This window comes from Misgurnus anguillicaudatus, chromosome 6 (assembly GCF_027580225.2).
Source record: "Misgurnus anguillicaudatus chromosome 6, ASM2758022v2, whole genome shotgun sequence".
Lineage (NCBI taxonomy): Eukaryota > Metazoa > Chordata > Actinopteri > Cypriniformes > Cobitidae > Misgurnus > Misgurnus anguillicaudatus.
Genome location: NC_073342.2, coordinates 15,818,086 through 15,835,101, shown reverse-complemented (window position 1 = coordinate 15,835,101; position 17,016 = coordinate 15,818,086). Strand labels below are relative to the sequence as shown.

Here is a 17,016-nt window from a genome sequence, read left to right as displayed (position 1 = left end):
ACTGTCCCAAAGGGTTACTTAAACAGATCTGACGTGGGATCAGCTGCTGTGGCCTGAGGAAAGCGCTTGTGTCATGTGATCTACAAAGAAAAGATGAATCTCACTTGACTTCCTAAGAGTTGTTGTGACAAGAATTTAACCCATTCATTCACAATTTGTTATCTAGTCAATGAGTGGTTTCATTGACAGCAAGCTAGACAAAACTAAATATTCATGACCATGTTTTCATTCAGCAATTTGGATGGATGGATGGATGAGCTTTACTCTCAAATTTACCATGTACATACCAAGTGACCTTACCAAATTAAAACTGTGTTTTGGAAGATGAAAGCTGGTTTCTTTAAGGTCCAATATGTTCCTTGTCTGCAGACTATCTTCAACCAGCAAAACCAGACCTTGGTAGTTTGCCAAAGAAACATTCTGTTTTTTTCAGTCAAAAAGTTATTATTGACTATAGTGGAGCTTCTGTGAGCTAAAACCAGTATGAAGAAAAGTCATGGTGGCCAAACTAGAAAAACAATATAGGTTCAATATCTTCTGGGTGTGTGTGCCATTGGCATGACGGTTCTAGATTCTACAACTACAGTGCCATGTGTGTCTTAAAATGGCATTCATGTGCATCTTGAAAAACTAAAGATCAGAAGTCAAGTCAATGTAAGATTTTGTTGATAAATAACAATCAAGAAGCTGAAAATATTGCTTTAACCATTCCCTGCAAACAATAGCGATCACTTCATAGTATAGGTTACAGTAATTATAGACCCGATATAGTCCAGCTATGAATAATCCACTTTTAGCCTAAATAAACTTGAATTTGGTTGCATTTCAAATTTGTCAAATTTTGTCTCTTTGTAGCATTTCTCGGATCAGAAATACATTTTCTTATTGTTTTGAACCGAGGGGCAACCTTCCGATCTCTCTAATGAAGCCAACACGGAAGTGACTTAAACTGCAATTCATCGACTGGCCGCTTGAGGCTAGCTCCAAAAGGGAGTCAATTCCCATAGACTCCCATGTTAAAAATGGCCAACTTTACAGTAGAAAATAATATGTTTACAGCCTGGTACAAAAAGTGTTTTTGGCCTATATAGCTAATTTTGCCCTTCATGACAACTGTGAGGGGGGTGAATTTTTTTGTAACTCATCCGTTTAGATTATATTAAGCCTTAAACTTCTGCATAATTAAGGGCGTGGCCGCTTGAGTGTCGGTTGAACAGCCACTGCTGTCACTAGACTCGCACTAGGCGGGCGTGGTTTCACCTCAGCTTCACCCATGTCCCGCCTCTTTACCCATTTTTCGGTTCTCCGCGAGTAATTCGCGGGGACGCGCGGCCAAGATGGCGACGGCAGGCAACGCCTACTTTAAGCTTCAAAAGCGATCTTCACAAACCAATGGGTGACGTCACGGACACTACGTCCATATTTTTTACGGTCTATGTTTTGAACAAATTGCAAATGTTTTGGTACAATCATGCAGATGATTATGTGTCCGCTGTTTGCTACATTTTCAATTGCTTATATAATTTTCATCAAAATACATTATGGTTTCTGTTGAATTTGTAAATGTGAACTGAATTGATAAATTGCTGTCAAGGGAATCTTGAAATTTTGAGTTACATACATTTTGAAATTTCCTACAGAGTACAGTAAACCTTTCTATGTTTGTAATTTTTTATTTGTACTGTAAAATATGATTTTTTTTCTCAAAAGTACAAAAAAGGTGAAAATGTAAATTTGTCCATGAGAAAATATTGACACATACAGTATGGTGCAAGAGTCTTAGGCCACCACCACCAGACCTGTTTTAGAAGTTTTAAAGTCCACCCATATTCATTTTTCAATCTATTTTATTAAGATACAAACAAAAAATACAGGAAATATGTACAAAAAAATGACATTTTCACGACTAAATGTCTTCTTTAGTGTGACATCTCTTGGCACTAAACACATCTTGAGGGTTTTTGAGCAGAATGAAGTGAAAAGACGTATAAATGTATTTAGGTTGAAGAGATCCTGCAGTTTCCTGCTATTGTTTAAGTGGAAGGGGAGTTTACCCTCCTAAAAACTTGACACATCAGTTTACATTTTATACAGTTTTTAATACTACATACAAACTTCCTGTATTTTCTGTTTGTATTCTAATAAAGAGACTGAGAAACAAATTTAATATGATCACTATAACATTGCAAAAACAACAACAAATCTAATTCTGGCATGGTGGTCTTTTGCACAGTACTGTATAATTGTGTACATTTGGTGTATTGATAACATGGCTAAACATTTTGACTGTCTTGTTCATAAAAAATAACACAAGGACTTGCCATTTTGATGGGACTGACATGTTTACTGATGTAAAAATGTACTTTTGATATGAACTAAGGATTCTGAACAAGTTACAGGTTTTTGCGGGACATCCATCATGCTGTGCAGTTTGTAGCATCAGTATTATTTTGCACATTTTAAGAAAGATTCAAGAAATGCTCCAAAGTGACTGAGAAAAACTGCAACCTGATGTTTGAGAGATGTATGATATTTCATCATGTAAGCAAAGACCACAGTGATTACAAGGTGTTTGGTTTCATTTATTTATTTTATTTTAAAGCTATGGTTAGACATCTATTAAATTTCAACTGACCACCCAAATTTTGCCTTATTGTTTCAGCTTCGGCTGGGGTGTGTTTGGACGGCGTCAATATTGCTTGCTGAGTTGTGTGTCAATGGAGATTCTTATCTGCTGTATTGACAATAATAAACAGATTTGCAGATTAACAAAGACCCCATTTATCATGGTCAACATTTGTACTATATTTTTAACAATCAAGATTTTTTGTTTCAACTTAAAAAAGTAAATTTTCAAAATGTTGAGTCAAATAATATATTTAAGTTGAATTACATCAGGTTCAAGTATTGATATTCAAAATTCTACTACTTGTATATAAATCTTTAATTAATCTTACCCCCTATTTGTCAAACCAATTCCATCTTTATATTCCAGATACACTCACCTAAAGGATTATTAGGAACACCAATAATACTGTGTTTGACCCCCTTTCGCCTTCAGAACTGCCTTAATTCTACGTGGCATTGATTCAAAAAGGTGCTAAAAGCATTCTTTAGAAATGTTGGCCCATGTTGATAGGATAGCATCTTGCAGTTGATGGAGATTTGTGGGATGCACCTCCAGGGCACGAAACTTCCATTTCACCACATCCCAAAGATGCTCTATTTGGTTGAGATCTGGTGACTTTGGGGGCCATTTTAGTACAGTGAACTCATTGTCATGTTCAAGAAACCAATTTGAAATGATCGGAGCTTTGTGACATGGTGCAAAATTCTGCTGGAAGTAGCCATCAGAGGATGGATACATGGTGGTCATAAAGGGATGGACATGGTCAGAAACAATGCTCAGGTAGGCTGTGGCATTTAAACGATGCCCAATTGGCACTAAGGGGCCTAAAGTGTGCCAAGAAAACATCCCCCACACATTACACCACCACCACCAGCCTGCACAGTGGTAACAAGGTATGATGGATCCATGTTCTCATTCTGTTTACGCCAAATTCTGACTCTACCATCTGAATGTCTCAACAGAAATCCAGACTCATCAGACCAGTCAACATTTTTCCAGTCTTCAACTGTCCAATTTTGGTGAGCTTGTGCAAATTGTAGCCTCTTTTTCCTATTTGTAGTGGAGATGAGTGGTATCCGGTGGGGTCTTCTGCTGTTGTAGCCCATTCGCCTCAAGGTTGTGCGTGTTGTGGCTTCACAAATGCTTTGCTGCATACCTCGGTTGTAATGAGGGGTTATTTCAGTCAAAGTTGCTCTTCAATCAGCTTGAATCAGTCGGCTCATTCTCCTCTGACCTCTAACATCAACAAGGAATTTTCGCCCACAGGACTGCCGCATACTGGATGTTTTTCCCTTTTCACACCGTTCTTTGTAAACCCTAGAAATGGTTGTGTGTGAAAATCCCAGTAACTGAGCAGATTGTGAAATACTTAGACCGGCCCGTCTGGCACAAACAACCATGCCACGCTCAAAATTGCTTAAATCACATTTCTTTCCCATTCTGACATTCAGTTTGGAGTTCAAGAGATTGTCTTGACCAGGAACACACCCCTAAATGCATTGAAGCAACTGCCATGTGATTGGTTGATTAGATAATTGCATTAATGAGAAATTGAACAGGTGTTCCTAATAATCCTTTAGGTGAGTGTATGATCCTTCGATCTAAGGATACATTTCTCCGTCAGATATCTCAAACCCGATTAAAGACAAGAGGAAATTGAGCCTTAGCTGTAGCTGGTCCCGTCCATAAAATACCTCCTGTCATTAGAATGGCCAGATCCAAACAATTAACATTTTATTTCTCATTATACGTCATTTGTTTCTGTTGCTTGGCCATAATGTAAATCTATAGCTTTAAATTAAAAGGTAGCAGGTGGATGTATCCAATATTGAAAATGCGTGTGTAGGCCTATCTGTTTACTCAGGAGAATAAGCTCAATGGTTTTAGTATCTTGGCAACAAGGTAATCATCCGTAATTTCCCTCCGTTTCAATGATAAAATCATTTGTTGCCACTACTTTCAATATTCCCAACTCAGGCAATTTCTGATCTCATCTCAGTCTTTTATGTCACAGATGTACCTTTGGTCACGACTCTAATACACTTTGTTTTTTGCAGCCGGGCATGATTCCTCCGGCGATGTGGACTCACACAGGCACAAATAACATGATTTCTCCTGGAGGCATCACTGTGATGTTGACTTCACACCAGACACGTAGGTGAGAGAGACATGTGTGCTTCTTGACACTAAGAACTTAATAACCAGTGCACATGGGTCTCTCTGTGAAAGTGTCAGTATTGCTATTTTCCATTGTTGAATCCTATACTAAATAGACTTCAGGGAAAATCATATTCAATGCAAAATGTAAACTGAAGTCACGTCTGTCCATATCGATGCTGCTTGCTTAGAACTCATACACAGCAAACAATCAGAAAAATCCTCATGGTAGAAACCACAAGGTGCCCCGTGTCCTCCTGCTCCACCATTCTTCATGAAAACACCATTGACTATTCAGAAAAAACGGCATCTGGGATTTGAAGAGGCGGAGGTCAAAAATGTTAGGGGTGAGACGTGAGAAGTCTGAAGGCAGAGAGGACGGGACACATACACGCAAATACACACAAACACACACAAATGCACACAGAATGAGAAAAATCTCTCACCGAAGGGCACCCACCTTCACTATGGTGGTCAGGTTGGGCTAATGCTGTAAACAGTTATGTGTTTGTCAACTACTTATTTGTTCTTTAAAGATAAAAAACATTGGTGTTTACCAATGCTAAACTATCCTGAATTGTGCATATTGCATGATAATTGCACACCAAGTCACACATGAGTCATATCAAAAAAGATGCCCACCCGATAAAGATACGGCCTTTATATTGTAAGAGGATATTTCTCACAGTATCAGATTGCTTTCATTTCCTTTGGTCTCAAACTTGAACCTGTGATCTGGTTACCCTGAGACCAAGAATGATGTCAGCCCTTTATAAAGCATTAAGCTTTATTCATTCAGCACAGCGCAACATTTTTAACACTGAAATTGTTATAGGAGGGTGAGGTACACAAACCAAAGACTTTACAATTGATGCACAAGACTTTGCAGCGTTTTTTATTTAGTGTCACAGTTATGGGGATGCTGTCCAAGCTTCACTTGCGTTAGGGCCCATGTGAGTGTAACCGAATGTAAAGTTCACTTTGTTAACACATTCCTCATGGTTCAGGGGAATGTAGAGACTGCTGCATACATGACAAATATATGACCTTTTCTTGGTCACAGAGCTCAAAACAAGAAGGATTTTTTTTATTACTAAGAAGTTTATTACTATTACTACTATTTGTTTATTTATTTATTATAGTTAAGTTATTATTGAGCAATTTAGTTTATTTATAAAATTTTGTGCATTATTTTTTAATGTATTTATTATGATTGCTTAAATTGTTATTTAATTTCATTTATTATTTTATTTTACTTCTTATATTATATTATATACCACAAAATATACTACTTATATATCAAATACACCTGTTATATATGTATAATATATTTTTATTTGATATATATAAAAATTTTAATCGTCTAAAATGTGAAGATAATATGTAACAGCATATTGCCCTCTGCTGTCAAGTTTTATTATTGGACAAATGACAGAAATTTTGTAACAAAGATATCTTGCGGTAAATTAATATTTAAAGAGATACATTCACCACAAACTCATCTTTTTAGAAAAGCGTACGGCTAAAATTGCTATTTTTAATGTCTCTGTTTTTTTTTTGTCTTTTATGTTGTTGTATATGCTTTGAAGGACCTTGAGGTCATTGAGTTGATGTAAAGTGCGCTATAAATAAATAAATAATAAATGTATTTATTATATTTATTTCAATAAATAAAAATATATTATTATTATTATTATTATTACATGCATTTTCTTTGTTATACAACGCCATATTATACTATGAATGAATCACAATACATTATCATTTCATCCAGACCAGGAGGCGGCGCTACAGCGCAACAGTGTTAAACACCAACCGAGAGGCGTGGTGCTGTTGGCGGAAGTTTATGGTCAGACTTGTAGTTCATTTAAATCACCATGTGGTTGTAATTCTTAAGTCAAAATCAGTACTGTTAAAAATCGATCAAGATGGGTAAAAAGACCAAGAAAGAAAAGAAAGTTAAAGGAGCGGAGAAAACAGCCGCCAAAATGGAAAAGAAGGTCTCGAAACGATCGAAAAGAGAAGAGGAGAGGGAATTTATGCTAAAGGCACTTCAACACAAAGGCTTAAAGTCACTCACATGCATTTTAATGTAATACTGATATACTGTATTACATGGAAACAGGAGGATTTAGAGGCGTTAATCGCGGAATTTCAGTCCCTGGATGCAAAGAAGACGCAAGTAGTGGAAACAGCATGCGACTCTCCGTCCAGCAGGGCTGCACGCTTCGCTGTGTGCACATCCCGAAAAAGACGAGTTGATTTTATTGGGAGGGGAATTCTTCAATGGGAAAAAGGTAACTCTCTCTCTCTCTCTCTCTCTCTCTCTCTCTCTCTCTCTCTCTCTCTCCCTCTCTCTCTCTCTCTCTCCCCAAATACAACAATAGAATCAAACACAGAAATTATAATGTATTAAACATCTGTTTTCTTCTAGACATTTCTGTATAATGACCTGTTCTTCTACAACATCAAGAAGAACACTTGGGTGAAGGTAGACATCCCGAACCCTCCTCCGAGACGCTGTGCTCACCAGGTATTTCAGCTCTTTTAAAAAAAATAAAAAACGAAATCTTTACTTATTGTATTTTTTGTATTGAATGATAAAAATATGATGTGCAAAAATTGATTTTTTAAATTGAGCGTTAACATTCAATTTCAGAAATCACCACCAGGGGGCAGACTGGCTTAACATTAGAGCAATCGTTGTCTAACCTCTTTCTGTCATCTCCCTGCAGGCAGTAGTAGTTCCCCAGGGTGGGGGGCAGATGTGGGTTTTTGGAGGGGAGTTTGCGTCCCCTGATGGCGAGCAGTTTTATCACTATAAAGATCTGTGGGTACTTCATCTGGGAACACGCACATGGGAGCAAATCAAGTAAGTTGTTTTGTTCGTGAGAATTCACTGCGGACCGAGCAATGCTTAGAGATGTATTACAAACAAAAGGGAATATCAAGTCTAAAGAGATCTTTGATTGTGCTGAGAGACAATTTTTAAGCTTATTTTTTGACAAAGAAATATCATAAATACTTTTTTTTCTTACATTTTATTTTTTACTCATTCATATTCATTTTACTCATTCATAATAATATTCATTTAGCAGATGCCTAATCAAAAGCATGTTGAACATTTTGATCTCAACAAGAGTAAACAAAAGCGTAGTACACAACCTATATTTACAAGTTGGGCACAGCATAGAAGAGAAACTTTTTTTTTAAATAAATTGTTAACAATGTGAAAAAAAGTTAAAGGGTACAGAAGAGATTTGTTTTTGCCAATGGTGGTCCTGGCCCCCCGCAAGCTTTGCCTATGACTAGAGGTGATAGATAAATAAGTTACCAGGATTTACGTTTTATTTGTGCTGGCAGTCTGATTTAAACTTTTCCTTTAAATTGTTTTCTTGTAGAGCTCCTGGTGCTCCATCTGGTAGGAGTGGACATCGTATGGTCTTGACCAAAAGGCAACTGCTTGTTTTCGGGGGCTTTCACGAAAGCACAAGGTACAGAGAAAATATTGTTATGTAAGGGATAATGTACAGACAGCCGGTTGTTATCGCAGAAATAATCGCTCCGACAGTCTGATCAGGACCTGACGTGAGGGTCTTGTATCACACTGAAGGGGGCTTATTTCACAATAACAACCGGCTGTCTGTACATTATCCTGCTTATTACACAGCTATTAACCTCATATGTAAGGTAAGGAGCACTAAATATTTTGTTTGCTATGCAGAATGCAGACCTTTTGCGAGGAAAACGCATTTACTTTCAATTTTAAAGGAAAACACCACCGTTTTTCAATATTTTACTATGTTCTTACCTCAACTTAGATGAATTAATACATATCTATCTTTTTCCAATGCGTACACTTCATCTTTGTACAGAACATTGTGAATGTGTTAGCATTTAGCCTAGCCCCATTCATTCCTTAGGATCCAAACAGGGATGTATTTAGAAGCCACCAAACACTTCCATGTTTTGCCTATTTAAAAACTGTTACATGAGTAAATATGATGGCACAAAATAAAAAGTGGTGTTTTTTTTATGTGGATATATATTGTATGGCGGAAATGTACTAAGTTTGCAGCACTTCAACTTTGGTGTTACTGCGCGCCAAAGTCAAAGTGCTGCAAACCAAGCGCTCTTCCACCACAAAACATAGTTATAATTTTTATCTGCTTAAAAAATCGCCACGTTTTATTTTGTGCCACCATACTTACTCGTGTAACTACTCATGTAACAGTCTTCAAACAGGGAAAACACGGAAGTGTTTGGTTGCTTCTAAATTCATCCCTGTTTGGATCCTAAGGAATGAATGGGGCTAGGCTAAATGCTAACACATTCACAATGTGCTGTATAAAGATTAACGTACAAATTGATAAAAGATAGGTATGTATTAATTATTCTAAGTTGAGGTAAGAACATAGTAAAATATATAAAAACGATGGTGTTTTCCTTTAAGATAAGACGTTTAAATGTCACAAACACACTATTTGGTTATTAAAAGACATTTATATTTAACTTACATACATTAATAAATAAATGTATATGTTTTCTGTTCTGCAGGGATTATATCTATTATAACGATGTGCACTCTTTCAATCTGGACACATTTACTTGGAGTCGCCTCCAGCCGTCAGGAACCGCTCCCTGTCCCCGTTCAGCCTGTCAAATGACCCCAACACCCGACGGCAACGGGGTCATCATCTACGGTGGATACTCCAAATCTGTACGTGCCCCTTTTTAACTGCGATTATGTCACTGGCATATGATTCCACTCATTTTTAATCAAGCTCCTCTTCGCTCATGTGTGTATCGGCTGTTTTATACGATATAGTTGTTTAGCCAATATGTTTGTTGTTTAAATACGTAGCAAAATATGCAATAATATTAAGTGTGTATTCACATACGTAATCTCTCCCGTCTTTTAATAAACTGTATAAGCAATGTTTAATTTAGTCTGATCATGTGTGAGCATGTTAATGGTAAATGCATCTGTCTTCAGGAGAAAGCGAGCTATTGTGCCAGGAGTCTATCCTTGAGTAAACCCACGAGAGTAAATAGACGTAGGTGGTAATGGTCGCTTTTCTCTTGCAGAGAGCGAAGAAGGATGTGGATAAAGGAACGATCCATTCTGACATGTTCATGCTGAGGAGGGAGGGCAGAGAAGAGCAAGGTACCATCATTAAAACCTGCGCTCCTGTCATTAGTTTAACGCTGGCCTTATTTCCCAAACCTGTTTTTAGCTTTGTAGTGGACTTCAGTTTATTTTTTCCTTTTATTCTTTTAAAGATATGTATATGTTATTATAGATAATTCTATATTATAAATTTATATAATTCCTGTAGTTCATTACATTTGCAGCGCAGAAGGTCCTGAGTTTGATTCCCAGAAAACACACATTGATTTATGTCTATGTTAAATGGATTCTTACAGTTTTGGAATCCATTCAGCCGATCTCTGGGTCTGGCGCTACCACTTTTAGCATAGCTTAGCATAATCTATTGAATCTGATTAGACCATTAGCATTGCGCAAAAAAAATAACCAAAGAGTTTCGATATTTTTCCTACTTAAATCTCGACTCTTCTGTAGTGACATAGTGTATTAAGAAGGACTTTGCTGCCGTAACATGGCTGCAGGAGGCGCAATGATATTACGCAGCAGCCGTAAGTAACTTTCAATGGCAGGGGACTATTTTCAGGGGCTCTGCGTAATATCACTACGCCTACTGCAGCCATGGTACGACAGCAAAGTCCTTGATTATTACGCCAGAATAAGTATATAGTTCCTAACCATATCTGCCTAGAAAATCGCAACTTTTATTTTTCTGTCGGTCTTGGTGCACGATGTGGCTACGGAGGAGTCAGGTTTTAAATAGGAAAAATATCAAAATTCTTTAGTTATTTTTTAGCGCGATGCTAATGGTCTAATCATATTCAATGGATTGTGCTAAGCTATGCTAATAGTAGTACAGCCAGACCCGGAGATCGGCTGAATGGATTCAAAAACGCTAAAAATCAGATGTTTAGTGTCTCTTTAAATGCACTATAAGTCACTTTTGATCAAATTTGGTATATGCCAAATATATATATTCTATACGTTCCTGGCTTCTTGACTTTTTATATTCTCAACCGTTTGGTTGTGTCTTACAGAGAAGTGGACCTGGACCCGATTGAACCCATCAGGAGTAAAGCCTCCACCCCGATCTGGTTTCTCTTTGGCGGTGGGACCCGGAGGCCGCGCCCTCCTCTTCGGTGGAGTCTGCGATGAGGAGGAAGAAGAGTCTTTGGAGGGAGATTTCTTTAATGATCTTTACCTTTATGACATCAACAAAAACCGCTGGTTTCCTGCTCAGCTTAAGGTTGGCGTGCGGTTTTGCTATTCATTTCATAAGCACTTCTTTATTTCCAATAAAAGTTTTGATCCCTTAATATTATTTTATGTTATTGCCATTGCTTAGTGTTTGCTCTTCTTTTGACTTAGCCAATTACTTTGTTGTGAATGTGGTGCCAAACAATATCTTTGCCCGATTAGGCGAGCGAATTTCATCTGTTATCAAAAACTAACAAGCTCTTTAATTTGCTTTTGTTGCTCGGCAGGGCGGCAAGTCAGAAAAAAAGAAGAGGCGTCGAGGAAAGAAGGAAGCGCAGGCCGATGAGACGGAAGAAGAAGAGAAAGAGGCAGCGCAGGGTCCCAGAGAGATTATTAAAGAGATCGTAGCAGAAGATGGAACGGTGATGACCATTAAAGAACTGATTACAGACACACAAACTGTGGAGGAAAGCGAGGAGGACGAGGAGGAGGAGGAAGAAGAGGCGGCCGCAATGGCTCCCATGGTGGAGCCCTGTCCTCGCTCCAACGCCATGGCAACGGTGAAGCACAGCAAGTTGTATTTGTATGGAGGAATGTTCGAGGTGGGAGATCGACAGTTCACCCTCAGCGATCTCTACAGCCTGGACCTGCATAAAATGGACCGGTGGGAGGTTTTAGTGGAAATGGATCCAAGTAAGTACACATAAGATAGTGAGAGGAAAATATTGAGGATTGTCATATTCTAACCGGGATTCATTTCACCGGCTACAAGCAATTTGTCTGTTTATCGTGCAATGTGAAAGCAAATCAATCAATCAAACATAACTAACTTACCAAACTATACAGTGTGTTTTCAAATGAACATAAACGAGCAATGAACTTTAATTATAGAGACACAGGAGTGGCTTGAAGAATCTGAATCAGAAGATGGAGATGAAGAAGAGGAGGCAAAGGGGGGAGAGGAAGAGGACGATGAAGATGAGGAGTCAGAGGAGGAAAGCAATGATGAAGAAGGTAAACTATCAGTAATGTCCTTCTTTTCATTTTATATAAGTAAGGCAGTATAGGCACAAAGTTTTATCACAGATATAAATCCCGACAGGTTTGTATCACACTGAAGGGGCTTCTTTTGGGGCCGGATTCACAAAACATTCTTAAGAAGAAAATTAAAATCATCTTAACTGCCATTTTAATCTTAAATTCAAGCTTAAGAAAAAAGTTAAGAATATTTGGTATTCTCAAAAAAGTTTCTTAAAGGAACAGTATGTAATAAATTTATATCAATTAATCATAAAATGGCCCTGATATGTCAGTAGACATTAAGAAATCATTTTCATTTCAAATACTTATATCACTCAAAACAGTGGTCTGGCCAGGATATTGTCATTTAAAAAGTGGAGTTGCAGCCCTCAACTGATGTTTATGTTGTCATGTTGTATATTGGCCACCAGTTGTGTGATTGCAGTACCAGTTTTAGCCACAAGTTTTGTGATTGCAATATCAGTTTTGGCCACAATCCTACATACTGTTCCTTTAACTCTTTCGCCGCCAGCGTTTAAAAAAAAAAAGTTGCCCGCCAGCGTTTTTCCATGATTTTCACAAAAGTTTAATGCCTTCCAGAAAATGTTCTTCTTTAATTATATAAACAAACAATATAGCAAATGAAAGAACAAACCCTCTGCTTTAAAAAAAAAAAAGTTTCATCCTACCTTCAGTAGTTCTTTTGTAATCAGCTTTTGAATATGGGTTGGTTTCTGCAAAAACACCACATTTTGAGCAAAAAGCAGAGATAATTCCATTTTTGTGACGGACTTTTCATAGAGATCCCATTCAGAGCGATCTTTAAAACAGACATGGACATGCAGCTGCTTGCCATAGGGCAACACTTCCGGGTTTAAAAAGTTGCGGACCTGGTGGATAATGGCGGTATTGCGGAAAGCCGGAAATACTCGTCGTTGGCAGGGAAACGTTTTCTCTTGATTGACGAGATATCTCGTCAATGGCGGCGAAAGAGTTAAGAAAGTTCTTATTTTTTTCCCTTAAAGGAATAGTCTACTCATTTTCAATATTAAAATATTTTATTACCTTAACTAAGAATTGTTGATACATCCCTCTATCATCTGTGTGCATGCACGTAAGCGCTGGAGCGCGCTGCGATGCTTCGATAGCATTTAGCTTAGCCCCATTCATTCAATGCTACCATTTAGAGATAAAGTTAGAAGTGACCAAACACATCAACGTTTTTCCTATTTAAGACGAGTAGTTATACGAGCAAGTTTGGTGGTACAAAATAAAACGTAGCGCTTTTCTAAGCGGATTTAAAAGAGGAACTATATTTTATGGCGTAATAGCACTTTTGGGAGTACTTCGACTCGCCTGAAAAGTCCGCTCCCCTTCTCACTCTCATAATGGGAGATGGAGGGTGTTACTGCGCCGAGTCGAAGTACTCCCAAAAGTGCTATTACGCCATAAAATATAGTTCCTCTTTTTAATCCGCTTAGAAAAGCGCTACGTGTGCACGCACACAGATGATAGAGGGATGTATCAACAATTCTTAGTTAAGGTAATAACATATTTTAATATTGAAAATGAGTACTAGACTATTCCTTTAAGACATATTTATATAAAAATTTAATTGTATCTGTCAAAAATAATTTGCAGCATCCGGGTTACTGTGTGTTATTAGTTGTTATATCGAAATTACATACCTTGAAATGTTGCAACTGGCAAATCAGAATCAAACTTTTTGAAGTGCTGTGTAATAATAAAAAATAAATAATAAAAAGAAATCCACCTGTCGGGTAAGTCTTATATTTCACTAATCCTCACACCTGTACCGCTTTGACATTTATGATCAAAGCTATGATCTGGATCTTGACCGATGACAAGGTTTAGCCTCCAGGATCCGGGACAAGATTCTCTGATCCTCTTTGACATCCAGAGCTGTGCGTTTCGCTTTGGGGTCCTCCTCGCTTAAATTCATTATTGTCTGATTCCTGTTTCGCCTGTCAGTTGTAATAACATCAGCGATTGTTAGCTAGTGGCTTCCTCGCGGTCGGGGAGAACGCTAAACACAAAGATTTCCCATTTTGTATCGACCACCCCAATCTCTTACTTTTTTGTTTAGTGTTAAATCTATTCAAAGTTTGTCTAAAGTGGCAGTTTTCAGATGGTTGTGCTTAAGTACTCAGATTTAATATTTGACCCGAAGCGGTGAAACCAAAATTGTCAACTACCTTTTGGTAATTGGTACAGCTCATTGGTAGAGCCCTGCGTACACAGCGCAAAAGGTCATTATGGTTCAGACTCAGGGAAAACAAAAAAAGTTTGACAGCAGACGATGCCGGACAAGATCCGCACCGGATCCGTTCCAAACCTGCTGAATTCAGCCCAGATCCAGTGCGGATCCGGCCCGGAGTCGTCTGCTGTTAAAAAAAAAAGTTATGTTCTGTAAGTCGCTTTGGATAAAAGTGTCTAGCAAATGCATGAATGTAAACACAAATAATAGTTTCTTACATATTCATCAGATCCAGAGCACCCGCCAACAGAGCCTGAAGAAACTCTGGCCGATTATCAGACCCGGACTGAGAAGTACTGGCAGGGCCTGGCCCGGGCCAACATGGGTCCTGACGCCAAAGACAAGAAAGTACAAAAGGTCGCCCATGCCATGGCCAAGGTGTTTTTTGAGAGTCAGGAATGAGATTGTATATGTGTGTCACTGGATTCAAGAGATGCAAGTCTGTATTATAATTATGTGTGTGTGCGGCTGTGAGAAGGAAATTGTATGATGTTACATACACTGTAATTTAAAATTTAATAAGTTTAATAATGTCATTTCAACTAACTTGACAAGTGATAAGATGCTGTAACTTAATAAATCAAGTTGAATTTGCTTTAGTTATGTCAGCTTTATTTAATAAGTTACAGCAACTCATCAGTAGTTAAAATGAATTGTAAATCCAAGTTGTTTAACTTAAAAGTTTAAGTACAAAAATATTTTTTTTATACAGTGTATAGGAAATCTCAATACTGTGTGTATGTGTGCATGAAAGAATAAGTTTATGTTTAAGTTTTAAAACCAGTAAAAAGACGTGTTTTTCAGACTATATTGAAAGATTGTCTCAAATGTACATTATTATCACTAAATCTCATTGCCTTGTTTCTCATCATCTTGTCTATGTTTTTGTTCTTGTGAGCACAAAAAAAATTACACACAAGGTAAATTGAGGTCTTATGAGATGTTTATGTAGTAACCCAAATAATTAAAATCTTAGTAAAATTAAAGGGACACTCCACCTTTTTTGAAAATATGCTCATTTTCCAGCTCTCCTAGAGTTAAACATTTGATTTTTACAGTTTTGGAATCTATTCAGCTGATCTCCGAGTCTGGGGGTACTACTTTTGGCATAGCTTGGCACGGTCCATTGAATCTGATTGGACCATTGGCATCACGCTGAAAAATAACCGAAAGAGTTTAAATATTTTTCCTATTTAAAACTTGACTCTTCTGTAGTTACATCATGTATTACGACCAACAAAGTTGCGATTTTCTAGGCAGATATGGCTAGGAACTATACACTTATTCTGGCGTAATAATCAAGGACTTTGCTGCCGTAACATGACTGCAGGAGGCGCAATGATATTACGCAGGTGCCCGAAAATAGTCCCCTGCTATTAAAAGGGGACTACTTTCAGGCGCAACTTTTAATTTTCTGTCGGTCTTAGTACTCGATGTAACTACAGAAGAGTTTTAAATACAAAATATATCGAAACTCTTTGGTTGTTTTTGGGCACGATGCTGATGGTCTGGTCGGATTCGGTTGATTGTGCTGGGCTGTGCTGGGAGTGGTACCGCCAGACTCTGAGAAATTTTTAACTCTAGAGGAGCTGGAAAATGAGCATATTTTCAAAAAAAGTGGAGTGTACTTGTGTCATCATGTAAAAACAGACTTTCTAGTCATTGGGCCAAAAGAAATTACATTTTCAATAAGCAGGCATTTTTATCCAAAGCGACCTACAGTGTATTTAAGAAAAACATTATTTTTAAATTGTTTAGAACAGAGATTTTCAAACTGTGGGTTGGGACAAAAATTGTTTTGTCCAACTAAATAAAATGACAAAAACATTAAAAATACTTATAAAAGAGAGTTTCCTCATATTTCCATTTAAAAATATGTTGGGGGTTACAAGATGTATAATTCCTGTTTAAGTGGGTCACGAATTTAAACATTTCCTTGGTTTACAGCATGGTTTAATAAAATGTTTTTAACCCCTATAGGGTCACGTTGCATGACAATTTTGTAAAAAGTTTTAAAGGCGGAGTCCATGATGTTTGAAAGCCAATGTTGATATTTGAAATCACCTAAACAAACACGCCCCTACCCCAATAGAATCTGGACCTTCTGTTGATAGACCCGCCCCACACATACGCAACCCGGCAAGGATGTCAGTTAGTAGACACGCTCCTTACTGCTGATTGGCTATAAGTGTGTTTTGGTAGTCGGCCCGACTCCCTTTCCAAAGCGTTTTTCAAACATCGTGGACTCCGCCTTTAAGACTCCCCATTTAATTTTAAGACGTTGGTGAGGTTTCAAAAGGTTTTTACAATGTCAGAAAAAAATATTCCCATGCCGTCACTGGGGCAGTACTTTTTAAAAGGTCCTAATATGTACCATTTACATGTAGGTACAAATACATTTGGTACCTATTTATACCTTTGAGGTGCTAATATGCACTCTTGGGTACCAAAATGTACATCTGAGGTACACATATAAACTCTTAAGGTGCATAGGTGTAGGGCAGAGCAGAGGCGAAAGTAATTTTAAAAGAAAACGTTTTAGACAGAGATATATGTTTGCTGTGGTCAATAACTCACAAGTGTGGTCTAACAATACCAGGTGTATTGTCCCATGTTACTTTCACCCAG

The 17,016-nt window shown here is 37.7% G+C and overlaps 1 protein-coding gene across 1 annotated transcript; it reads left to right on the top strand.

Moving 5' to 3' along the window:
- The first annotated feature begins 7,022 nt into the window (after nucleotides 1-7,022).
- On the top strand, nucleotides 7,023-15,256 carry klhdc4 (kelch domain containing 4). The gene is made up of 10 exons (XM_055192987.2): nucleotides 7,023-7,083; nucleotides 7,221-7,319; nucleotides 7,522-7,658; nucleotides 8,188-8,280; nucleotides 9,344-9,506; nucleotides 9,875-9,953; nucleotides 10,931-11,139; nucleotides 11,378-11,783; nucleotides 11,982-12,104; nucleotides 14,618-15,256. Exons 3-10 carry the CDS (start codon nucleotides 7,552-7,554, stop codon nucleotides 14,788-14,790), a joined length of 1,353 nt encoding a protein of 450 aa, XP_055048962.2. The 5' UTR covers nucleotides 7,023-7,083; nucleotides 7,221-7,319; nucleotides 7,522-7,551; the 3' UTR covers nucleotides 14,791-15,256.
- Nucleotides 15,257-17,016: the final 1,760 nt, after the last annotated feature.